This window comes from Muscardinus avellanarius, assembly GCF_963383645.1.
Source record: "Muscardinus avellanarius genome assembly, chromosome: 4".
NCBI classification, from domain to species: Eukaryota; Metazoa; Chordata; class Mammalia; order Rodentia; family Gliridae; genus Muscardinus; species Muscardinus avellanarius.
The window spans coordinates 146,734,809-146,761,395 of record NC_137789.1 but is presented as its reverse complement, the minus strand read 5'-3'; the positions used below and the strand labels follow the sequence as shown (position 1 = coordinate 146,761,395).

General features: G+C 39.9%; 1 protein-coding gene across 1 annotated transcript in view; it reads right to left on the bottom strand.

Moving 5' to 3' along the window:
* Positions 1 to 1,291: 1,291 nt before the first annotated feature.
* Positions 1,292 to 26,587, bottom strand: part of TRUB1 (TruB pseudouridine synthase family member 1) — a gene marked incomplete at both ends in the record, with an annotated part of 43,077 nt that continues 17,781 nt past the window's right edge. The window contains 5 exons of the mRNA XM_080693622.1: positions 1,292 to 1,551; positions 2,902 to 2,958; positions 5,127 to 5,266; positions 7,021 to 7,093; positions 19,204 to 19,285. Coding sequence (XP_080549748.1) covers positions 1,292 to 1,551; positions 2,902 to 2,958; positions 5,127 to 5,266; positions 7,021 to 7,093; positions 19,204 to 19,285 — 612 coding nt within the window. The remainder of the gene's footprint in view (positions 1,552 to 2,901; positions 2,959 to 5,126; positions 5,267 to 7,020; positions 7,094 to 19,203; positions 19,286 to 26,587) is intronic.

Genomic DNA, 26,587 nt, shown 5'->3' with positions numbered 1-26,587 from the left:
GCAACTACCTTTAAAAAGAAAGAAATCCCTAAAAATGTAAAAATTCATATTTTATGAAATTTTTAATCAGTCTTCCTTTTGAAACCATATTTGAGCGTAAACTGAAGAGGGATTTGGATGTTTCTACAGACTAGCTGCATAATACATTACATCTCCATAACAAAAAGATGAAGCACTCATTACATGAAATTTACTCTTTTGCAATGTGGCTACATTTTCAAAATTATGGTAAAGAGGCATAGGGAACTTTCCAAAGATATTTGCATGAAAATATTTGAGAATCACTGTTTTTAAATATTTAGAGCAGAAGAGATTAGCTGGAAATGCAGGGCAGCAATCTTCCTGTCTATAAATATCACTTGAAAGAGCAAACAGCTAAAGAAATGATGTCACAAGGATTAACGCCCTATAAAGAGATATAAATAAATGCTAAGGAATAGAGACATTTTAATTTAAGACACATTCTTTAGCTCAAAATTTAAAAACCAGGTTATTTAGTAACTTGGTACAACAAAGTGATGGGCTGGGTTAATGCAACTACCAAGAAAACACCTCAGGGCTGCCCCAAATATCACGCCACGGGAGCGGTCTTTTGCTCTAATGGTAGAACAGACATGAAATTAACTCAATACTAGTCTTTTTAAATCCTGTTAGTTATAGCAGCAATCACCTAGTTCACTTACAACTATTTATTATAAAAATTCATTCATTTCCAAGATCTAAGCAAACATAGCTATTACTAGATGAATGTCATCTTTTTAACAAAATGTCTTTAATAATACAAACTCTCCAAAATGCAAGAAAGAGTTCAACAATGGCCATTTTGAACACAGTTGAAGATTGTCAAGATGACGGAGCCACCTGGAAGTCTAAATAAAAGCAAAATAACACTAAATTATGTTCACTGTTGTGAAACTAAAGAAACACGTGGCTCAGGTTTGTTTTTCTTTCCTCAGAAAATATGTTCAACTTTTTTCACAAGGAAAGCTTTATGAAAGATCAAATTCAGAAAAGTTAATTTTCCTGAATTCAATCAAATTCACATGGTAACACCATAAAAATATTTTAAAAGGACAATCAGTAGTACAGCAAAGAACTGAATAAGTGCAGGGCCATTTATAATGTACAATAAATCAACTCTATGCTCTAGAAACTCTAAGTGATGGTCATTTTTCTTCATGCAAAAAAGAAAAAAGGCTAGGAATAGAGTTGTCTCCTGCACATGGCCTGCGACTCTGCTTTTACCCACAGGGTTCAACTTCAACCAGGACATGATGCTCCCTGGCCCGCCTTAACAGGTCTTCATTGCATCATCTTCACCCTTTGTCTCATTTAGAGTTATATGTTCGCAGCTCAGAACCTGCTCGTTAGACTCCTCGGGTTTTGACTTTTTAGGTGCCAACTCTGCGGGAAGAAGAGATGCGCAGTGCTCGAGGGACCGCGCAATGTCACCAATAGTCCATTTGTCTTCGGGAAGGGCGTGTTCTTCTAGTGTAAATGGCCCCTGTTTGGTTCGAGTCAGCTCTAGCACATTGGCACAGGAAGAGAGTTCTAAGGCAACAAAAGGGAAACACCCAGAAGTGGTTCAGTATTTCATAACCTCTGATGTTTCAAAAGACAGACTGTAACCCAAACCTCTCAAAACCACCCCAAACGTTATCATGAATAATCCAATACAAGAACCAAGATCCTTGAGACAAGTAAATAAAGGACCAGGTAACATTTAGTAACTCATACACTGCTTTAAAATCTACAAAGAACTTGCACACATCTTTCTTATTTAATTCATGAGGCAACGTCATGAGGTAAATCCTACCCTTGCTTGCAGATGAGATCCGACCTATCCAGTGTCATAACTGCAGGGAAATAAAGTCAAAACTGCAACTTTCTGGTTGTTTGTAAAGCTGTGGCTTCTAGTTTTTAGTAGCCAGGCATGGTTACATGTCTGTAATACCATACATAGGAGGCTGAGATGATTGCAGGTTCAAAACCAGTCTCAGCAAATTAGGGGTATAGCTTGGAGGTAAAATGCCTGTGGGTTCAATCCTCAGTACCACCAAAAAAGAAGAAGAAGAAGAAGAAGAAGAAGAAGAAGAAGAAGAAGAAGAAGGAGAAGGAGAAGGAGAAGGAGAAGGAGAAGGAGAAGGAGAAGGAGAAGGAGAAGGAGAAGGAGAAGGAGAAGGAGAAGGAGAAGGAGAAGGAGAAGGAGAAGGAGAAGGAGAAGGAGAAGGAGGAGAAGGAGGAAGAAGAAGAAGAAGAAGAAGAAGAGGAAGAGGAAGAAGAAGAAGAAGAAGAAGAAGAAGAAGAAGAAGAAGAAGAAGAAGAAGAAGAAGAAGAAGAAGAAGCAGCTTATCTGTTTCAATGAAAATACATGTCTGGGGATGGAACTTAGGGGCATTCTACCTCCAAGCTACACCCCCAGCCCTACTTTTTTTTAATTCTTTATTTTTGAAACAGAATGTCACTGAGTTGCAAAGGACCTAACTAAGTAGCTGAGGCTGGCTGTGGACCTGGATCCTCTTGTCTCAGTCTCCCAAATGCTGGGATTACAAACATGAGCCACCACGTCCAATGTGAAAACACACTTCAGAAGGATTTTAAAAGATTTTTTTTTTCTGGTCCCTGCTTTGAGTTAAAATGCTTTCTACTTGCATCCATTATTTCTGTCTTCATTTTCTGTTTCTCTCTCTCTTCTTTCCCCTCACAAGTCCCTCGCTGCAGCTGCTGAGAATGATAATTGCATGCTATAAACCAACAATGCTTCTAAAGCTGAAGGCAACAAGAGTTTTAGTTCCTCGGGCCAGTACTCTGAAATATGAAAAACTGAAAATTCCTTTTTCCCATCAAAAAGGAATATTACTTTCTAAATGATAATTCATAATTCATTTTTTTTCTGCTTACCTTTGCCAATGTCACTGACCAAGCTTCTGATATAAAAACCTCCTCCACATTCAACATCTGGAATGTTAACAGTGACATGGTAAATTGCTAAGCTCCTATGAAATCCACTTTACATAGAAATGATGCCCCTAAACAAATGTAAAAATGCACTATGCAAACAATTGAGTGATAAAAAATTTATGCACTGAAACATAAATTATTCATCCAGTAGCATATGTGTTTGTAAGATTGAAAAGTCAAAGTGTGGAGAAAGCAAACAGCAGAAACTCACGAACACATTTTAAATTAACTGGCGAGTCATACCGCATTAATACCTCAGCCTCGTTAATCTAATGGGTTTTAAGGAGTTAGAAATCTCCGTTTTGCTATCATGAGCTCTATAGGTTGAAACATATTTTCAGGTCTGTACACCTCATTCATTTATTAAGTTTTAAACGGTTAGAAATCTCAACTTTGCAACCATGAACTGTAGGGTTTTTTTTTTAAATAGTTTCAGAGTTGCACATTAAAAAAAAAAAATGCAACCAGCCAACTAACCAGAAATCCTGTTAACAATGACAAGAATTATGTTTGGAGAGTTCAGAGTAATTTAAATGTTCTCTTAGGAAAATTTTTAAAAAAATCATAAAGTAAAATTAGACAATGTCCTAGAACTGACTGCATATCTAATCATCTTCTCAGTACAGCATTACGTAAGTTTACTGGTTGAAAGCAGTGGTCTGCTGTATTTTACAATCAACAAGGCATTGTGGGAAGAACTGTCACTCTTCCACACAAATGGGCCTGTTTCTAGTCTTATCGTGCAAATAAAGCCATTTGGGGAATTAATCAAAATCTACCACCTTGAGGTTTTAATTTATTTTTTCTTTTCATCAGCTAAGGGTTGGGGGACACTGATGAGATTTTAAAGAGCACTAGATGTGCAAACATTTTGTATTATCTTTGATTTTTGCCAAAAGACAGCCTTGTGGCCTATTCTACTCTTCAGCCAACAAAAAATTTAGGATTTAAATGTGATAAAACATTTTGGAGTTTTTCTTACTTTCATAAATAATATTCCCTCAGCTAAACCAGCCGCTGCACTTCACTGAAGGGAGCAAAACACTTTTCGGTGTATTTTTTCACTTCTCTAAAATAATTTAGAATCAGGAAACTTTAAGCGAAGGAGTGGTTTCTTTTGTAATTGTACAAAACCACATTCTACACATTAAGGCACACTGAATAGTAATGCCAGTGAGAAAAACCAAGGAAGTTTAGGAAGAAAGGTTTGGGGAAATTATTCCTAGAGGGAATCCTAGGCAGTGTGCAGTGTGCACTGAACGGAATGACCAGTTTCTGAGCCTGCGGATTACGGGCGGTAGCTTCCCTTTGCACATTCAAGGCTTCACCTACAACTTGCTGCTGCCGGAAACAACCTAAAAATTCTAAACAACAGAATCAAGCTTTTTGGCTTTTTAATTTATTTCAAAAATGGATTGTCCATTTAAACAGCCTGAATTAAAATGCGACCACATGCCCAATGATACATTTCTGCCTTACCCATTTTTTCATGTTTTCAGGATCTTTAATAATAACTTATAGGTAACAATGAGGGGGGATTGATCCACCTTTAACACTTTTGTCAAAAATTAAAAATATTTTGCTAAAGGATACAATACTTCATTAAAGGACGCTAAAAAGATAAATTAACATCTCTAAAGCCAAATGTATTGGGTACTAGCCAAAGTGGAAGGAAAAGCATCCGTAAGATAAAATCTAAAATTCGAAAACCTTAAAAATACATATTCTTTTCTCCATAGAGAGCCACAGATGTAGGACATATTACGTCCAACTTTGTAGGCAGATAACATCTTTTTTTTTTTTTTTTTGTGGTGGTGGTACTTGGGGGTGGAACCCAGAGGCTTTCTACCTCCGGGCTATACTCCCAGACCTTTTTTATATTTTATTTGGAAACAGGGTCTCACTAGGTTGCTGAGAGCCTCATTCTGTAGCTGAGGCTGGCTTCAAACCCATACGATCCTTCTGTCTCAGCCTCCCAAGCGCGGGGATTACAAGCGTGCGCCACCACGCCCGGCTAGATAACATTTTATAACACATGAAAAACCGGGCCTCATTAAAATGACATTTCTGAACCTTCATGTAGCTGGAGGCATCTCATTAAATGACAAAGCCACTCAATATAAAACAAAGGTACACATAAATAGTCTCAAATTTCTCCATCTTACCTAAAGTGAAAAATGGTGGCTGGAATTTCTGCAGGGATATCCTGTACACAGTAACGGGCCTGGCAGGCTTTGCTTCCACCACTTCGCCTCTCTTCATTAAAGTTGAAAGTCTCTGCCCATCTTTCTTTAACGCAGAATAGCTTGCAAGATAGGAGAGGGAGAGAGGACGGGAATGAGAGAGGAAGACTTGAGGGAGACTGAGAGAATGAGAGGGTTCTAGAGGAAGGGAGAGAAAGAAAGGTGACGAGTAGCCCTTTAAGCTGAAACCCTTCCAAAAACGGAACTGGCCTCTTCATGCGCTCCAGAACGCTGGGGCTAAAGTTCCTGACTATCTTTGAGGATAAGACCAGCCGCCCTAGCCTTCAATGAGGAGCGCATTAACTGTCTTCCTGAAGAGGGCTGCTCTGTCTTCTCACTGGTCCTCGTCCTGTGTTAAGGGCACAAGGAACGCAGAAGTAACTTCTGGTCATAATGATCTCAGCTACAACTCCTTCATTTCCATTATAAAAAACACTTCATTTAGATAAAAGTTATCAAAGTTTCTAAAAGCTAATGAACAAATAATCAACCTAATGTATTTTAGCTTGGCGTGATAACATTTTATTAGATCACAAAATTCTCAGGTAATCACTAAAAATCTAAAACAGTTCTTAGATAGAAATAAAAGTTTAATTTAGCTTAACGACGATCCAAAGGGGATTGAACCTGCGGGCATTCCACCTCTGAGCTACACCCCTAGACCTCTCTAGTTTTGTTTTGCTAGGTTGCTAGGAGTCTTGCTAGGTTCCCGAGGCTGGTCTTAAACCTGAGATCCTCCTGTCTCAGCCTCCCAAGTACTTGAATTACAGGTAAGCATCACCATGCCTAGTTGCTATAAATTTTAAACCTTTACATTTGAGAAAAAATCATGAAGAAACATTTTATCCACAGATAGTTCAGGGATGTTAGAAAAAATCATAAGATTTCAAAATACAAAATAATTACTAAATTCTAAAACAATTGTCAGTAACTTATCCTGACACATTCTAGTAGTCATTCAGCCATTAAAAAATCAAAAACAAAAACAAAGTGATTTACCTGAAATGTAACGTGCCTACCAATATAGCTCTGCGGTGAGGTTTGTATCAGCACAAACGGCAAATTTACAAGTTGAAATCCCAAGTACTAACACGATGGCATCAGGAGGTGAGGCTTTTGAATGGTGACTGGATCAAGAGCAGAGCCCCAGCGGGAATCAGTGCCTTTTAAGAGGCTCCAGAGAGTGGCTTACCCTGCGGCCATGTGAGAAGGCCAGGAGAAGGTGCCACCTATGGGAAAGCTGGCCCTGCAGCAACAGAGGTGGCCAGGGCCTCCTCTTGGGCCTCTCAGCCTGCAGAACTGTGAGAAACTCCACTACGCATAAGTACCCAGCTTCCAGTACTTTGTTACACTGGCCTGAATGAACGAAGATGAGGAACAGAGATGGGCTGATATTTTAAGTAAGTTTCACTTGCAATTAAGAAAGATTCTAGGCCCAAGAGGAATGGGCCTAATGCCTGAGAATGGTGAGCAATAGGACTCTGAGTCACAGCTCTGCAGCCCTTAACACGGTCCTTCACAGCCAATTGGGGAAAGTGACATTTCTGGGCTGCTAAACTGCCCTGATGGCTGCAGAATCAGGAAGCGGGTAAGAACGGAATAGCACAGATGTGGACTGTGGTGACGCCCAGGAGCAGGGACCATGGTGGGCTTCACACCTGTTCTAAATCACGCCCACCGCTTGCTTCAGCAGAGGCTAAGGCAGATCTAAAACCTGCCTCGCCGCAGAACAGAAGGGAGCCCGTTTTATTTTCATTAGATGGTGTTAGGCAGTGAAACAATTAAACATTTAGTCAAGTTTAATAACTGAACTTACAGAGGGGGCACCTGCATTATATTCCCCGTAAATTTCTGTAGAATGTCTTCAATATCTTCTTGTGTTATTTTATCTGTCAAAAAATGAACAACAAAAAGCGATACTAACACAGCAGCCGAGGGGCATGTGTTACTTGTACAGCAACAGCTCCGAGAATGCACTTCAACAGTTTTTCCAGTGACGCACATATTACAGTGTTATGGCTTGTAGGCTAAGCTCTACCTAGTTAAGAAGAATAAAATACATACTGATGAGATAAAATGGCAAAAGAGCTTTTATTTATTTGTTGTATTTATTTTTGTGGTCCTAGGCATTAAAGCTAAGCATATTCTACCCCTGCACTACACTCCAGCCCTTTTTTTTTTTAATTTATTTTTTTTCCGGTACTGGGGATGGAACCCAGGGACATTCTACCTTGGGGCTACACCCCAGTCCTATTTTTTTATTCTTTATTTTGAAACAGGGTCTCACTGAGTTGCAAAGGGCCTCGCTAAGCAGTAGCTGAGGCTGTCCTCGAACGGTGATCCCCCTGTCTCAGCCTCCCAAATGCTGGGATTACAAGCGTGCACCACCATGCCTGCTCCAGCCCTTCTTTTTAAGTTTTTATTTTGAAGCAAGGCCTTGCTAAGTCGCTGATTCTGGCTGCGAACCTGTGATCTTCTTGTCTCAGCCTCCTAAGTACTGGGATTGCAGGTGTGCACCACATACCCGGCTTATATTATAATTAAGACTAAATTTCCTTTGCTTTAATATTACTCCAGTCAAATGACCCACTCATCCTATATGCAGTTAGCTGGTTCAGAAGATGGCCTTTGGAACACCTGAGGAAAACACAGGCAGCCAAAGAAATGTCCTACAGTGATCAGTAAAAAGGCAACCAGAGGGCAGCAGCAAAAGACGACCCATAGGCCGGGCGTGGTGGCACATGCTTGTAATCCCAGCATTTGGGAGGCTGAGACAGAAGGATCGCGGTTCGCGGACAGCCTCAGCTACTTAGTGAGGCCCTCTGCAACTGTGAGACTCGGTTTCAAAATAAAGAATAAAAAACAGGGCAGGGGGTGTAGCCCGAAGGTCGAAATGCCCCTGGGTAGCAGCCCCAGACCTGCAAAAAAAAAAAAAAAAACACTACCCATAAATTCAAGTTTCTCTAGGCACCAAGTATTGTCAGTAACTTAATGTGGTGCTGAAGATCATTAAATATTATCCACATTTTAAGTTTTACTTGGTAAGATTGCCATTCTATAATTTTAAAAATTGAAAACCATGAGATACAAATTAAATATTTCAGATTTTCATACTTACAGTTGTCTTTACATTTCATATTCAAAAATAAACTAAATCTTAGAAATATTCTACAACTTATTCAGGTCATAGTTAATGGAAAGAAATTACAGTGCTTTTATAGAAAATGTATTTAAACTTTTTTTCTGGTATATGTACTTTTTATTTGAGTCAAACAATATTAAACAATAATTAATTAGTGTGCTTTGAACTATTTTCATTTTTTTGAACTATTTTCTTATGGTTATAACACCATAAGAAAAATTAAATAACAGCATAAAATACTGTGCCCAGATTTCAGTGCCAAGCCCAACAAGACAATCTTAACCTCAGTGTGACCTGGAGTCTTATAAGCTGAACACAAGCAAAAGACTAGAGTCTACAAGACTTAGTGAAGAACTATAGAACTCAAAGGGATTTTCCAAAGCTGGCCCAGTGGCGTGCGCCTGCAATCCCAGCTACAGGAGGCCAAAGCAGGAGAATTACAAGTTCAAGGTAAGCCTGGACAACTTAGTGAGACCCTGCCCCAAGATAAAAAATAAAGAGAACTGGGGATACAGCTCAGTGGCAAAGTACAATTGGGATCAATTCCCGGGACCACAAAAATAAATGAATGAATAAAATAATTTCTCTAGAGCTAGGCAACTCTAAAATTGCCTATCTCAGATGCAAGCATTGTTCATACTGTTTCTCAACAGATATGTCTCATAATATGGATGAGGAATTTTCCACGAAAAGTTTTTATTCTACTGCAACATTAAAACATAATTACTAGCCAGGCATGGTGGTGCATACCTGTAATCCCAGTACTTAGGAGGCTGACACAGGAGGATTACAGGTTCAAAGCTAGCCTCCGCCACTTAGACTCTCAGCAACTTGGTGAGACCCCATCTCAAAATAAAAAACAAAGATAGGGCTGGGGGTATAACTCAAAGGTAGAATGTTCCTGGGCTCAAACCACACACACACACACACACACACACACACACACACACACACGGCATAATTACAAAATTAATTGGTTGTATCTTAGTTATGCAGATTTTAAGATTTCCAAACCTAGGCAGTCAATGCTACCACCATGCTACTAGCACTTGCTGAAAGAAATGCCACCGTTGATAAAACTGCAGGAGTTCACAAAGCAAGAGCAGCCGCTCTCCTTCCGCTACGCTCATCTCTACTGGCGTCCCTGCAAACGCGCCCACCGTCCTCCTGCTCTGCTGGCTTGCTTTCACTGATGCCCCACACAAGATGACAAGACGAGTTCTTTCTCATCTTCCTTCTGTCCCACGGTCCCTTTCTCTGACTTCACGTTTCAGGAATTTATTGTGTGCTGCTCATTCTGTAATTAATCATATAGGGGTTTTAACAGTGTTTTAAGGTATTATCTCACTAATGAAATTCTGAGCTTCTCAAAGTCAAAGACAGTTTTTTTTTCAGATAACATACATTATTAAGACAGCCTAGATATTGTTGCTGAAATTTAATTTGCTAAAAAAATAATAGACTCTCATGGTTGAAGGGCATTTAAAAGTCACCTAGGCCAATCATTCATCTGATGTTTGAATTGCCAGACAGAAAGCTTACCTAGCAAGTTATAATAAACTCTAAGCTTGTGATACAGGAGGATGTAGTGAAAAATCTAGGTTATATCTAAAACACAATATTAAAGCTGCGCGTGGTGGCGCACGCTTATAATCCCAGTGCTAGGGGGGTTGAGACAGGAGGATCGCACAGGTTCAAAGCCAGCCTCAGCTACTTAGTGAGGCTCTCAGCAACTTAGTGAGACCCTGTTTCCATATAAAATGGGTCTGGGAGTGTAGCCCGGAGGTAGAAAAGCCCCTGGGTTCCACCCTCAGTAACACACACACACACACACACACACACACACACAATAATAATAATAATAATAATAATAATAATAAATAAAGCTCAATATTAGTCCAATACAAAAATAACAACTGTCCCTATAACATTACATTAACAATTCTACATACAAAAGATTTAAAAAGAAATCCTTCACAGAAATGTACAATAACTTGCCAAAAGAAGTACATTTGGTAAAAGATAGATACAATTCAAGGGTCTCAGAAACTAATTATTCTTTGTTTAGTAAATTAATATGCCATCAATATGACAGAGTTCACTTGAACTTATTATTTTTGGGGGGGATGTTACTGGAGATTGAACCCAGGGGCATTCTACCTCCAGGCTATACTCCTAGCTCTTTTTACTTTTTATGTTAAAGAGGGTCTCACTAGGTTGCTGAGGACCTGGCAAAATTGCTGAGGCCAGTCTCCAACCTGCGATCCTCCTTATACTAGGATTGTATGCATGTGCCACAGCGCCTGGCCTGAAATTATTTTTAAAGTAATTCTCATAAAATTCATATATGTATATATAGCTGGGCATGGGGGTACATACTTGTAATTCCAGTACTTCAGAGACTGAGGCGGGAGGACTACAGATTAGAGACCATTCTCAGCACTCTAGTGAAACCCTGTTTCAAAAACAAAGAAATAAAAAGGGCTACAGATATAGCTTAAGTAGAATGCTCCTGGGTCCCCAGTACCACAGACACACAGACACACAGACACAGACACAGACACACACACACACACGATCCTCATATATATAAAGTGTGTGTGTGTGGGGGGGGTTCTGGGGACGGAATCTGGGGGCATTCTACCTCCAAGCTATACCTCCAGCCTTATTTTTTTATTCTTTATTTTGAAACAGGGTCTCACTGAGTTGCAAAGAGCCTCACTAAGTAGCTGAGGCAGACCGCAATCCTCCCATCTCAGCCTCCCAAATGATGGGATTACAAACGTGGGCCACCAAGCCAGGCTTTGAAGATCTTGTTACACATTGTTACTTATTGGATTTTCCCAGCAAACTCATAACATGATAGTGTTAAAAACAGTATGATAAACAATATTCAACCTCAAAAGAGTAACTGTTACTAGACACGTCCTGCCACCATAAGCAGCTGTCACATTGGATCAAATACACTGAGAAACTGGGTTCTAACACCAGACAGCAGGTAAACAAGCAAGGTAAGTGCCATGAAAGTCGCTTTTCCCTGTGCACAGAGAGGGGAATCCCAAGCAAAGTATCCCCATCGGGCTGAACAGAGAGCAGATTCCATGCGGCAGTGGCAGACAGATTTTGAGGAAATTACACAGGAGCCCCTCAGATCTGGCCAAATTCTAAGTTGCACATACATACAGTGAGCCTCTACAAAATTAAACAAATTACTTCCAAAGTGCCTACAAAGCTGGGAGATGTCTAAATCGGAACCAGGCAAAATGGAGAAACTAGGCTGAACACTTAGAATATTCAAGAGACCCCAGAAAAGTCAAGCTTTTAGGAGTAGGGCTCATCTAGACTGAGGAATAGTCTACTTTAGACCCATCCTAAGAAAGAATCTATACAAAAGCAACTAGAATTAGTAAATGAGCAAGGTTGAGAAACACAAGATCAATAGATAAAAGTCACCTCTACTGATCAGGTGTGGTGGCGCACGCTTGTAATCCCAGGACTTGGGCGGCTGAGACTAGAAGACTGCAGGTTCACCACCAGCGTTAGCTGCTTAGTGAGGCCCTCCACAACTTAGTGAGACCCTGATTCAAAATAAAGAATAAAACAGAGCTGAGGATATAGCTTGGAAGTAGACCAACCCTGGGCTCAATCCCCAGTATAAAAAAAAATAATAATAACCTCTACTTCCATATACTAACAATGAGCAATCAGAAATTAAAATATGCATGTATTATTTAATTATACATGTATAATTAAATTATACAAAATATGTATAATGTTTGCACACTGAAAACCACAAAAATACGGCTACAAAAATTAAAGATCTAAATAAACAGAGACATCTTGTCCCATGGGCTAGAAGACTCAATATTTTCAAGATGTCAATTCTCTTCAAATTGGTCTGTAGAATCAACTAACTCTCAAAAGCTCAGAAGGCTGTGTGTGTGTGTGTGTGTGTGTGTGTGTGTGTGTGTGTGTACGTGCACACACAGAAACTGATGAGCTGACTCAAAAATTCATTTAAAAATGCAAAGAACCTCAAAGAGCAAAAACAACTATGAAAAATAACAATTTGAAAGGGCCATCAGTCCTTGACTTGAAGACTTATTATAAAGTATAAAATCAAGGCAGCGTGATATGGGCATAAAAATGGGTAAATGGACCACGGAATCAATAGTCCAGAGATAACGGAAGCACATATAGACAACTGGTGCTTGACGGAGGCACCAGAGCAAGTAGAGAAAGGATAACCCTTTAAACAGTGTTGCTGAAGCAGGGCGTGGTGGCACACTCCTGCAATCCCAGTACTCAGGAGACTGGGATGGTAGGATCCTATGTTTAAGGCTGGCCTCAGCAATTCAGTGAGACCCTGTTTTAAAATGAAAAATAAAAGAGCTAGGTTTAATCCTCAGTATCAAAATAAATAAATATCCTGAAAAAAATCAAATATCCATTTGTATAAAAAAAGAACTCGAATCTATAACTGAGATTATATAAAAAATTAATTCAAAATAGAGAGATGGTAGTGGAACATCACAGATGCGCTTATCCTTGGGTGATTTAGGAAGAGTCATTTGGTCTGTCCTTACAACTTTTCTCTAAGTTGAATATTATTTCAAAATAAAAAAGATCATAAAGAAATATTATGACCTTTATATCAATTAAGTCTGAAACTAGTCAAAGTTGACAAATTCAGAGAGGAAACATTACCTATAATGATATAAAAAATAAACATAGTACGTTTGATAGCTAGCAAAAAATCCATATTTTAAAACTTTCCTTAACAAAGAAAATTCCAGAATTGATGTCTAACAGTAAATGCAAGCAAAAATTAGAAAAATAATGTCAATTGGACACAAAGTTTTCCAGAGAATAGAAAAAAAAATGATAAGACTCCTTAAACCACTGCACAAGGTCAGCATAACCTTGGTATCAAAACTAGTCAAGGATATTAAGAGAAAGAAAAAAATAAATACAGGGTAATTTTACTCATAAAGACAGATACAGAAATCCTAAGCTTAAAGCCAGGCATGGTGACACATGCTTGTAATCCCAGTACTTGGAAGGTTGAGACAGGAAGATTGCAGGTTAGAAGCCGGCCTCGACAACTTAGCGAGGCCTTCCGCAACTGAGTAAGACCCTGTTTCCAAATAAGAAATAAAATTGAGCTGGGGGTTTATCTCAGAGGTAAAATGCCTCTAGGCTCAATTCCCAGTGACACACACACAAAGAAAGAATCATAAGCTAAATAAATATTAACAAACCAAATCCAACCATTTCTATAAAGGATATGTATTATGACCAAGTTATATCTATTACAGAAATGTAAAGTTAATATTTGTATAAGGAGAAAAAATTAGTTTTAGAAACAAATCTGATAAAATTTAGTATGTGCTCATGATTTTTGTTTGTTTTTGCGTGGTACTGGGAATTGAACTCAAGGGCATTCGACATCTGAGCTATACCCCTAGCCCTATTTTGTTTTTATTTTTCAAACAGGGTCTTGCTAGGCTGATAAGAATCTCACTACTTGCTGAGGCTGTCCTCCAACCTGCGACCCTCCTGTCTCAGCCTCCCAAGTACTGGGATCACAGGTGTGCGTTACCAAGCACAGCTGTGCTCATGATTTAAAAACAAAATACTGATACATGTAACACCAGAGATAAATCTCACAAATCTAAGTGGAAGAATCCAGATACAAAAGAATGCATGCATGTAAGAATGCTCACTGTGATGTTGGGAGTTAGAATAGCAGTTACCTTTAGAAAAGAAAGGAAGGGTGTTTAGTCCTATAGAACATAAGATGTATTCTTACAACTGTTTCTTTTTCTTTTTTTATTATTCTTATTTCTTTCATTTATTGATTCATTCAGTGTGTGTGTGTGTGTGTGTGTGTGTGTGTGTGTGTGTGTGTGTTATTGGGGACTGAACCCAGGGATATTCTACCTCTGAGCTATATCCCCAGCTCAATTTTTAATTTTTATTTAGAAAGAGGGTCTCACTAAATTGTGGATCACCTCACTAAGTAGCTGAGGCTGGCTGTAAACATGGGATCCTCCTGTCTCAGCTTCCTAAGTATTAGGATTACACCCACGAGCCACCATGCCTGGCTGCACTCATTGATATTTTGGTACTGAGGATTAAACCCAGAACCTTGCACAAGCACTCTGGGTAGGCACTGTATCTCTGAGCTCTATCCACGGCCCCAGTATCTTCTATTTTTCAACTAGGGGATATTTACTTTGTGATAATTCATTGAGCTGACACCTTATCTGTTGTTCACTTTTATTTGCATAATACTTTAAATACAAAAATTTAGGCACAAGCAAATGTTATCATAAAAATAATGATACATAGCTACATACCTGCCCAACTATGGAGTATGTCCTATTTGTTTAAATCACAATTTGAGACTCAATTAAAGCCTTCAGGTTCCTGTACCATAAACCCCTAAAGTGTGGGCAGCCAAAACACACGTCTGAGAGCAGGCGCTCCCACTAGTACAGTAGCTAGGTCCACGTGGAAAGACCTTGGTAACATCCTAGCTCAGAATCTCCACGTAGGGCGGAGGACCGGCTTGAGATGCGATGTCACTTCTTCAGTTCTTGACGCACAGGCCACTGGAGGGGTAGGGAGAGCCCCGCCCACTGCAGGAGCGGGCAGCCTTCCCTAGAGGCTTGGCCCGTCTAGCCTGGGCCGCAGCACAGCGTCCGAGCTCAGAGAACGGATGGGCACAGTGGAGCCAGGCGTCTCAGAGACTCCAGCAGCAGGGCCACAGCCTGAGCCTAGCTGTGGATGGGCCAGGCAGCTGCAGACGGGCTGGCAGGCCTGCAGCATCTTTGCTGGGAATGCCTGCGGCCTGCCTCCTCTATTCTTACTGAAAATGTTTTATTCCATAGGCCACATATTATACCAAGAATACAGTGGAAAGCAAAGAAGAAATGGTTTCAGACAAACCGCCTTAAGGTTTAACGCAAGAACTCATGTTTGCTAGCAGTGAAAACTGCTATAACTGTAGGAAGAACTGAGGGTTTCATGAGAGGGAATAAAAGGCAAGGTCTTGTTAACACGGTTTGGACTTGGAGTCCACTTAAGCCAGAAACTCGTTTTCTTATTCCTCTCAGCTAACTTTCAGCCATCTGATATAAAACAAGGCAAAAGAACTTGACTTTCACTCGCATTGACTGCCTCGGTTACTCAGTCAGACGTCGACTGTTCCGGTGGGTCGATTAAGCACCACACACTCAGTTGTCACGATGGCTGGGTCGGCTGGTGGCACCAGTGGCCTTTAATGGGCGCCAGCCATGCCGGGATCGGGGAACACAATGAAGAGCTGCCCTGACTTCTGGATGTCTGCCAGACACCCATGTGGGTGACAGCCTCAGGCTAGAACTGTGCATCGAAACACAAAGTATTTTTTTGTCCAGTTTCATATAGGCTGATTTCTCCAGTAATAACTCATGAACACAACACACCTATGTAAGTCACCTCTGGACCTGTGGCCCTCACAGTGATTTATGTATCACTGTAAACATCTGACTACTTTGTGAAGATTATTTATATATCACTGTACCTGTTTTATTATAAGCTACCTTTACTCTTTATACTTCATTTGCGGCATTACATTGATTGTGTGTGTGTGTGTGTGTGTGTGTATGTACGTGGTACTAGGGATTAAACCCAGGGGTAGTCTACCTCAGCTACATCCCCAGCCCTATTTTATTTTTTTTATTTTGAAAAAGGATCTCCTAAGTTACTGAGGCTGGCCTCAAACCTGCGATCCTCCTGTCTCAGCTTCCCAAGTACTGGGATTGCAGGCAGCTAATTAAAAATACATTTATATATATGAAAATTAATATTTTATATATAACCTACCTCTATGTGTGTGTGTGTGTGCGCGCACACATACGTATGTTAGAATAGTAATAAAGGCAGCCGGGCGTGGTGGCACACGCTTGTAATCCCCGCGCTTGGGAGGCGGAGACAGGAGGATCGCGCAGGTTCAAAGCCAGCCGCGCACACTGGCTTAGGAGACCCTGTTTCAAAAATATAAAATAGGTCTGGGAGTGTAGCCCGGAGGTAGAAGGGCTTCCAGGAACCCCAGTACCACCAAAAAAAAAAAAAAAAAAAAGAATAGTAATAAAGGCATATAAAATACTGGTCACAAGTAGCAGAATTGGATTTTGGCCAGGTGTGGTAATGCACACTTGTAATCCCAGCATTTGGGAGGCTGAGACTAGAGGATCACAGTTTGCAGACAGCCTCAGCTACTTGGTGAGGCCCTCTGCAACTTAGTGAGACCCTGTTTCAAAATAAAGAATAAAAAGGGCAGTGGTATAGCTCAGAGGTTGAATGCCCCTGGGTTCCATCCCCAGACCCGTCCCCCCCAAAAAAAATTGGTTTTTCGAGTCAGGAACATAGGTAAAAATTCTCCATCAGACAGCAAATTCCTTAATGACACAAGCTAGATCTTTTCTTTTTCTTTTTCTTTTTTTTTTTTTTTGGTGTGGGTCTGGGGGTGGAACCCAGGGGCATTCGACCTCCGAGCTACACCTCCTGCCCTATTTTTTATTCTTTATTTTGAAACAGGGCCTCACTAAGTAGCTGAGGCTGTCTGCGAACCGTGATCCTCTGGTCTCAGCCTCCCTAACGCTGGGATTACAAGCGTGCGCCACCACGTCCGGCTCACAACTAGATCTTAAATTTATTTATCTTCCCCTCACTATCTGCTATAGCAGCCTTGACAGACAGCAAATATTTGATGATTTTACTGACAGCATAAGGAAAAATTACGCTAATCTGCAAAAAAGCAGCTGAGCTCTATTTTCTGGGACTGCAGACATTATTTGATAAACTGTATTAAACTCTCCAGCTCAGGACCTAAAGAAAGTTACTTCATTTTTCTGTGATTTATTATAATGAGATTATTTTAACAAACTGAGCTTTCTTTAAGGTAAATAAAGTTACAAATAATCCAATGCAGAGTGAGATTTTTATAATTCCCAAATGCTTAAGGAAAAGAATAAAGAGGATATTTAAGTTACTTTTGTCAGCCTGGTATTCTTATATTCCTTACTCAAGGAACTGGAAAAGCATATAACCAGTCTTAAAACCCAAAAACCTACATGGTGGTTAACAATTTCCTCACTCTCCCCATCCAATCAACAAGTCTCACCAACTTCAATTACTAACCACTGTTCTAATCTGAAAGTTTCTGTCTCTACCACCACAGTCATAGAGACAAGCTGCTATCATCTCTGCCAGGCAAGCTGCACACCACCACAAGGTTGGTCTTATTATTATCACTTGGGACATAAGGAAACTGAAACGTGGAGATTAAGGCATTGTCAATGTTACATAGCTTGAAAAGGGCAGAATTAGAAGTTAAACCTAGATTTGCTTAGTTTAGTGCTTGGAATACCTCACCAACCTGCATCCCATTCTAAGTTATACTACCCTGGACCGTTATTCTGAATATTAGCCACTCTCCTTATTTTTACTTAGCACATGGAGAAAGCTTAATTACACACGTACTGCCAATATAATGAATATACTCTAGAAATCTCTGATAGCTTCTTATTGCCCTCTGCCTCTTTAATCTTAAAATTCTTCTTGAAGGTTATAGCTGAGTTTCTATTAAATGAGAATCTGCTATTATTTGCTCATACTGATAATTTCAAAGATAATTCAACACCTATTTTTTAAGAGACTTAGAAATAAATGAAGGCAAACAAAATATTGGTCAGAGGTTTTCACTATGACTTTTCACTATGCTGTTTGATTATTTGAGCACAATATCAAACTACTTATCGATATTAACAAGATAAGTGAAGCCATTATGAACAGAAACAAAGGCTGGTCTGCTACTGGGGCAATTTGTAATATATAACAGATCAACACAAAACATAGGGATGCCACATGCTAGACAGCCTCCAGCCAAATTAAGAAGCAATTACATTAATCATGGGGGAAGAACCCAGGATGCCTACAAGTAACTCACATTGGTGACACAATAATGTAGGTGAACTGGCTGAGGAAACCCAGCCGCTGCATTATAAATAGCAGGAGCGCCGTGAGAGTTGCTAGGAGACCAATTCGTTTATCTATTCTTTCTTAAAGTAGTGAAAGAAGGAATGGCAGAAAAATTAAAGAAGGCCCCTGTGAGTTCTGCTCTGCTTTAGAGAAGTAGCTCTTCCTGTCATTCTTTTTAATCCCAAAGCACAGGAACATGATAGATTCAAGGTACTAAACTTGACATATTTATTTCAGTAGTAATTATTTTTAAAATATTTTAAAAGGCAAACATGGGTAAAGTCTACCAAGATGGTATCTCTGTTTTACTTCTCATTTACTAAAAAATATTCTTTAACCTAGCTACAAATGTTTTGGCAAGGGAGTTAATTGAAATAATTCTGAACGTTACAAAAATTCGCTATAGGTTAAAAAAGGCAATATTAAAGTCTTTACTCATAAACTCTTATCAAATAAGCACCAATGTGATTAACAATGTCCAATATTCTTAACTTACAGATGTGTACTGAAAACTAAAATCACTAAAAATCAGGTGTGATAATGCACACTTCAACCCCGGCCTCTTTGGGAGGCTCAGGCAGGAGGATTTCAAGTATGAGGACAGCCTCAACAACTCTGGGAGACCCTGCCTCATAAGAAAAACAGAAAACACTGGAGAGGTAGCTCAGTACTTGCCTAGCATGTACAAAGTCCTGGTTCAATCCCCAGTACCACAAAAAACAAAGTAAAATCACTAAAAATATCAAGCAAGAGATTTATTTCTGAATTCTGTATTCACTGAACCTTCCTCTAAAGGTTAAAAAGGACTGTTTAAGAAGAACATCATACCATAGGGCTTCTCTTCTGTCACTTTCCCTGTAGAATCTAGGGTGTCGGTGGCTCGCCCCAGTTCTCCAATGGCAATATACCTCTAGAGGAAGGGAGACGAGAGAAAAGCTGTCATGCACGCCTCGAAGTTTACACGGAATATTACTACCAACCTGATACAAAACGAAGGCAAGCTCGCCCACTCACACTGTTGGTTATTTCCGATATGTGGGAAGCATCTGTGTAAATAGAGGAACATTCACACACATTCCACACCAGCCCACCTGAGAAAGAAAAACCCTATTTCATTGATAATTATGGCTTGCAAATATATTGTTATATAAAAATGTCTCAAATCACTTTTATCCTGGACAGTCTTTTTTTTTTTAAAGAAAACCTTTAAATATATTTGGCCCTCTATATTCAAGGGTTCTGCATCTGCAAAGTCAACCAACCAGAGATGGAACTGGTCTCTTCCCAAACTGCGTCTATACTGAACAAGCACAAACTTCATGCCGGAATTCCCTAAACAATGCATTATATATAATTTACATTACAGTAAGTATTGAAAGTAATCTAGAGATAGTTTAAAGTATACAGGAGGATGTGTTTAAGTTATATGCATATCTTATGCATTTCACATAAGGGTCTTGAGCATTTGTGGAGTCGGGTGCCCTGGAGGCCCTGAAAGCAACTCTCCACAAATACCAGGGGCAACTGTACCCACGAGTGGGGGGATGGCATGACAAACGGTGATATGACCACAAGATTCAATAATTTTATCATACGTACAATTAAATTCATTTTACATACACCAATGTGTGACTTCTTATATGAAATAAGAGCAAAACTAGCACAGTGGGGCTAGTGCTCTTAACTCTTACATGTGTTTTCTCAATAAAGAGAAAGGGCTACGAAATGTCCTCGAAGGAAAAGTCACTTCTCAGAACTGATCATTATGCACAAATGAAGGATTAGATCATTCTTGACTAAGGATCGTCTTACTTCTCGTCTCAGGGCACACTTGTAGTCATACATTCTTTTCACGATTCTCTTTTGGTCAAATTCCAGTTTTATTTGAAACATCACATGAAGTGGGGAGAAAAGTACAAGGACTATTATTTCCCACTGGAAAGAATCTATATTTATGTGAGCACTTTTTAAAGGGAAAGCTCAAAGTGTTCTGCAGAAATATAACTTTATTATGACAAGCTTATTATGCTAGGGAAGGGACTTGAGGCAAAAATGAGAAAAATGCTAAAAGTTTTAAATTCCGAAAATATGCAGATATTCTAGCAGTCTACAGCCTTTGGCGAGATCAAAGGCTGTAGATGTTCATATTCCACAGCTTGAAGTTAAAAAAAAAAAACAAATACAATAACAAAAGAACATTTCAATGCATTTGAATTAATTCTTTAAAAATTTCATTAGAGTCAGGTATGGTGGCGCACACTTGTAATCCCGGTACTTGGGAGGCTGAGACAAGAGGATCACAGGTTCGCAGCCAGCCTCAGCCGCTTAGCGAGGCCCTCTACAACCAGTGAGACCCTGTTTCAAAATAAAGAATAAAAATAGGGCTGGGGATGTAGCTTGGAGGTAGAATGCCCCTGGGTTCAATCCCCCGTACCAAAAAAAAAAAAAAATTTTTTTTCATTAGAACTGACAAAGCTCCTTGTAACTAAACTTTCAGCCTCATCAACTGAGACGTCCATGGCTGCTTCTGTATCTTGAAACTATCAACCTCAGAAAGCACAGAGCAGAGAGGAGCTGAGCAGGAGGCGGGGCAGGAGCAGAGGAGCAGAGGAGCTGAGCTGATAGCACCACAGGTGGCCAGCGGCTCCTTGTCTTAAGATGGGGGAGAACAGTGAGTACCCCTGAGAAGACACAAGGGTCAGAACAAGAGGTGCTGGCTGTGGTGAGCGATGGGTAACAGTGCTAGCGAGCATCATTACCATAGAAAGAAAGGCCAAAGAAGATGCAGCATGAGGTGCAGTAACAGTGGTCCGCGACTCACCTGGTTACAGTGAGTTCCCAGGAGAAACAGTAAAGACATGAAAAACTGTGATGTTTTTCCCATCTAAAAGTCTCTCAAGTTTTTCTTAAGAAAAACAATGCGATCTTGTACATGGTGCCTTGAATGTATGTGCACCATTCTGCTCTGTAACAAGTTTGTGCTTCAGGCCTTAAACACGCTTGCCAAGCAGCCAGTGCCCACTTTAGCCTCTGGATTCTGTGCGCCCCATGCCTGGCACAGGCTACTTTCACAGACGTGAGCCTCGCCTTTTCTCTAAGGATCAGACCTTATTCGACTTTCAAAGCCATCCTGTTAATTCACCCCCAATTCCCAATGGCCCCCCAAAAAACACAACCCAAAGTAGGTTGTCTTGACACAGATTTCATACATAAAAAGGAGAAGGCCTATATCAAATCCACAAATTCCATCATGTTCCTTAAGGACTATGATTGTACAAAGTATTGTTCTATGTGCTGTGACACACAAACACAAACCAGCGAGGGTGAGGTGCCTTGGGCCCTTAGGAGATCACAATATAAGAGGGTACGGCAAGCTGGGCGTGGCGGCGCATGCTTGTAATCCCAGCACTCGGGAGGCTGAGGCAGGAGGTGCGCGGTTCATGGCCAGCCTCAGCTACTTAGTGAGGCCCTCTGCAACTCAGTGAGACCCTGTTTCAAAATAAAGAATAAAATATAGAGAGTGTAGCTCAGAGGTCGAATGCCCCTGGGTTCCATCCCCAGACCACCCCCCCCAAAATTAAAACAATTAAAGGGTAATATAGCAATAAAGCCAACTTCTGCAGAGGGGAACGCGCCTGGTGAAGACCACAGATGACAAGCACTGCTCCCAGCGGCTCGTCTTGCTCAACTCTCAGCCCACACCGCCCAGCACATAATTATCCATACGTGTCTACTGTCTTCCAAGCATTTTCATATGTTGATTCTTGCCTTCTCAATTTATAAATCTGTTAACAGGATTTTGTGCTGTTGTTCTATTGTCTTCTTTACCAGATGGAAAAACAGTGGCAGCCCAATAAAAATTGTTGATAGAATTATGTTCATGCTGGGGAAGTTGTGATGTGTGTAATTCTTTATATTTCACCATCCAGATTCTATCTGCCAAGTTTTAAACCATTCCAGGTTCTGCAGCTATCTTGTACTGGGTATATGCTAGATTCTTTTTAGGAAAGAGAATATTTAAACCAGCAGTTGTCAAGCATTTTGGTCGTGCAACTCTGTCACAATTAAAACTTGCTGAGGTACAGTCTCGCTGAGTTGCAAAGGGCCTTGCTAAGTAGCCGAGGCTGCCCCCAGTGCTGGGGTTACAAGCAGGCGCCACCACGCCCAGTGAGGAAGAACATTTTTAAAAATTTACCTACAGCCGGGCGTGGTGGCGCACGCTTGTAATCCCCGCGCTTGGGAGGCGGAGACAGGAGGATCGCGCAGGTTCGAAGCCAGCCGCGCTGGCATAAGAGACCCTGTTTCAAAAATATAAAATAGGTCTGGGAGTGTAGCCCGGAGGTAGAAGGGCTTCCAGGAACCCCAGTACCACCAAAAAAAAAAAAAAAAAAAATTTACCTACCCATTCTGTAGGCTTTCTCTTTAGGTTCTTGATGGTTCCCTTTGATGAGCAGAAACTTTTTAGTTTGATGCCATCTACTTGTTAATTCTTGCTTTAATTTCCTGTGCTTTGGAGGTCCTGTTGAGAAAGTTACTGTCTGTGCCTATATGTCAGAGTGTTGAGCCTATGCCCTCCTCTAATAACTTCACAGTCTCTGTGACGAAGACTACATTGTGTGTATTTCCCTATGGGGAATACACACAATGGAAGCCTACTCACCAAGTCTTTGATCCATCTCGAGTTGATTCCTGTGCATGCTGAGAGGTAAGGATTTAGTTCCATCTTTCTACAAATGGATAGCCAGTCCTCCCAGCACCATTTGTTGAAAAGGCTGTCTTTTCTCCAGAGTATGAGTTTGGCCCCTTTGTTAAAGATCAATTGACTAAGTGTGTGGGTTTGTTTCTGTATCTTCTATTCTTTCCCATTGGTCTATATGCCTGTTGTTCCAATACCATGCTGTTTTAACTACTGTTGCTCTGTAGTATAATTTGAAGTCAGCGATTGTGATGCCTCCTGCATGTTTTTTTTATTGCTAAGAATTGCTTTGGCTATTCTGGATCTTTTCTTTCTCCATATAAAATTTATGACTCATTTTTCTAGGTCTATGAAGAATGTCCCTGGTATTTTGATAGAAATTGCATTAAATCTGTAGATCATTTTTGGCAGGATGGTTATTTTGATGATATTTATTCTGCCTATCCATGAGCAAGAGAGATCTTTCCATCTTCCCAGGTCTTCTTCAATTTCTTTCTTTAATGTTTTATAGTTTTCATTGTAGAGGTCTTTTACATCTTTGGTTAGGTTTATTCCTTAGTATTTTATTGGTTCTGAGGTTATTGTGAATGCAATTGTTTTCTTTATTTCTTTCACTGTGAATTCATTGTTAACACAAAGAAAAGGGACTGATTTCTTTAGGTTGATTTTGTATCCTACAACTTTGCTGAATTGGTTAATCAGCTCCAGTAGTCTTTTGGTTGAGTTCATTGGGTCCTCTAGAGAAAGGATCATGTCATCTGCAAACAAGAATAATTTAAATTCCTCTTTTCCTATTTGAATTCCTTTGATATCCTTCTCTGGTCTTATTGCTGTGGCAAGAGTCTTGAGGACTATATTGAAAAGGAGTGGTGATAGTGGGCATCCTAAGATCTTTACCAGCCACCACTCTGATAGAGGGCTAATATCAAGAATATACAAAGAGCTCAAAAGACTCTACAAGAGCAAAACAAATAACCCAATCAAGAAATGGACAAAATGAATTGAATAGACACTTCACAAAAGAAGAGCTATAAATGGCGGATAGATACATGAAAAAATGTTCTACATCATTAGCCATCAGGGAGATGCAAATCAAAACTATGCTGAGATTCATCTAACCCCAATCAGAGTGGCAAGCGTAAAGAAGTCAAATAACAAATGCTGGTGAGGATGTGGAGAAACAGGAATTCTTTTACACTGTTGGTGGGAGTGAAAACTAATTCAGCCATTATGGAGATCAGTGTGGAGATTCCTCAGAAAACTGGGAATGGATCCACTATATGATCCAGCTCTACCACTCCTGGGTATCTTTCCAAAGGGGGTGAAATCAGAGAACTACAGTAATATATGCATACCCATGTTCATAGCAGCACAATTTATAATAGCCAAAATATGGAAACAATCTAGCTCTTCATTAACAGATGAATGGATTGCAAACTTATGGGAAATACACACAATGGAATCCTACTCAGCAATAAAGAACAAAATCATGTCATTTACAAGAAGATGGAAAGACCTGGAGAGCATAATGCTAATTGAGATCGGCCAAGCACAGAAAGAGAAGGGACATGTTTTATCTAATATGCCCACACTAGAGAGGTATAAGGGATACCAGAGGGACTCCAGACAATGGAGGGGAAACCTCAGCAAAGCTAGAAAGGAAGGGTAGGAGAGGAAGAGGGCTGAGGTTAATTAACTGGAGGGGCTACATTCAAATATGTGTATAAGTGTTAATGTAGCATGGCCAACTTGGACACTCATTGCTGGGCGGGAGGAAGGGGCAGTGGGGGAGGGAGGGCACCAAGCACTGTGTAAATGTATGCCATTTTCAATAAGATCCACATAAAAATAGAAAAAAAATTAAAAACACACCAAACCACATACACGCGGCTTTGATGTCTTCATTAAGAAGGGGCAGCTCTTTACAATTCCTAAGTGTAAGGCTTTCAAAATTTTCACTGTGGTACTTATGAAGTATTTGAATATTAATAGAGGATTTAAAAAGGTACAAATTATACTAACCTCTAGAGAAGACCGATTAGAATGCTGAAATCCTAAAGAATCAGCTAAGTTTCATAGATGCATTAATAGAAAAGTACTTCAGAGTTCTCATGACTGGTTAACCTAAACATGCCAGTGTTTTTGTTTTTGTTTTTGTTTTGGCAGTACTGGGGATGGGACCCAGGGGCATTCTACCAGAGCTACATCTCCAGTCCTATTTTTTTATTCTTTTATTTTGAAACAGGGTCTCACTGAGTTGCAAAGTAATAGCTGAGGTTGTCCTCAAACTGAGATCTTCCTGTCTCCGCCTCCCAAATGCTGGGATTACAAGCATGCACCACCACACCAGCTTCCTACTTTATTTTTTATTGGAAAGAGTCTCACTAAGTTATTGAGAGGCTTGCCAAATTGCTGAGGCTAGCTTCAAAGCTGCCATCCTCCTGTCTCTGCCTCCAAGTACTGGGATTACAAGTGTGTGCCACCATGCCTGGATCGGGGTAGGAAACTTTGTATATTCCAATGATAACACTTGTTCAGTTGTTGGAAGCAATATAGAGCTGCCTGCAGGTCCCATTATGGCTTTCCACTACATAGATATGAAAAACCCTCACACTTGGACAATGCTAATTGGATTCAAGTTTTCATGGGAGGATATCAACTCTTCCATCTGCTCACCTGGCTTCAAAAACAACTATAAGTAACTAAAAATCAATATAGAAATCTATCCATTTTATTTTCACTCATGCAAAGTTTGCTTTCTACTCAATAAAACATGGTTCTAATAGAAAAAAATTTTTTTTCCCCTGACAGATTTGTCAAGGAAAACCAAAGCCAATGCGAAAGTGTCCCCTCTGACTTCTGGTATCCCTAGGCATGCATGCCACTCTCTGACCACGGGCATTCATATTTCAGTTAGAAAAGAGCAGAGCTAGGCATTATCAAAAAATTAGCAGTATTTTTTCTTCTTCTACTAGGTTGTTTCAATCACATAGAAGTTAAAATTTTTAATTAAGTTGATTCATTCAATTGCTCAGTGATTACTTGACTAGACTTAAAACCAAGCCACACATGAGTATTCAGAAGTCAACAGCTTTTATTACTTTGTTATATGGATGAAATATAAGAATAAATGCTATATCCCATATAATATTTGTTTGTCAAAGTTGGCTTAAATTTGCTTTTTAAAGTTAAGTTTAAATAAAATAAATGCATGAAATGTTTGCGCTAATACAATAAAAATACAAAAATCTAATAAAAATAGCAATCCAAGACCTCATCAAAGGTTATCACTTCAAAGTACAATATCTGTTATCCAGGTTTTGCAGAATAACTGGCTCAAAGAAAGTATAATTTAGGGAAGATGGTAGTGGGATTAATGCCTTTTTTAAGGTGATCTATACATTATACTTAGCTCAATTTAGGCCAAGCAACATATTAGTCTAACCTCTGAGAATCAACTTCCCTAAGTTACAATTTATGCAAATCTACTTCTTCATCTGTTGTAAACTATTTTTG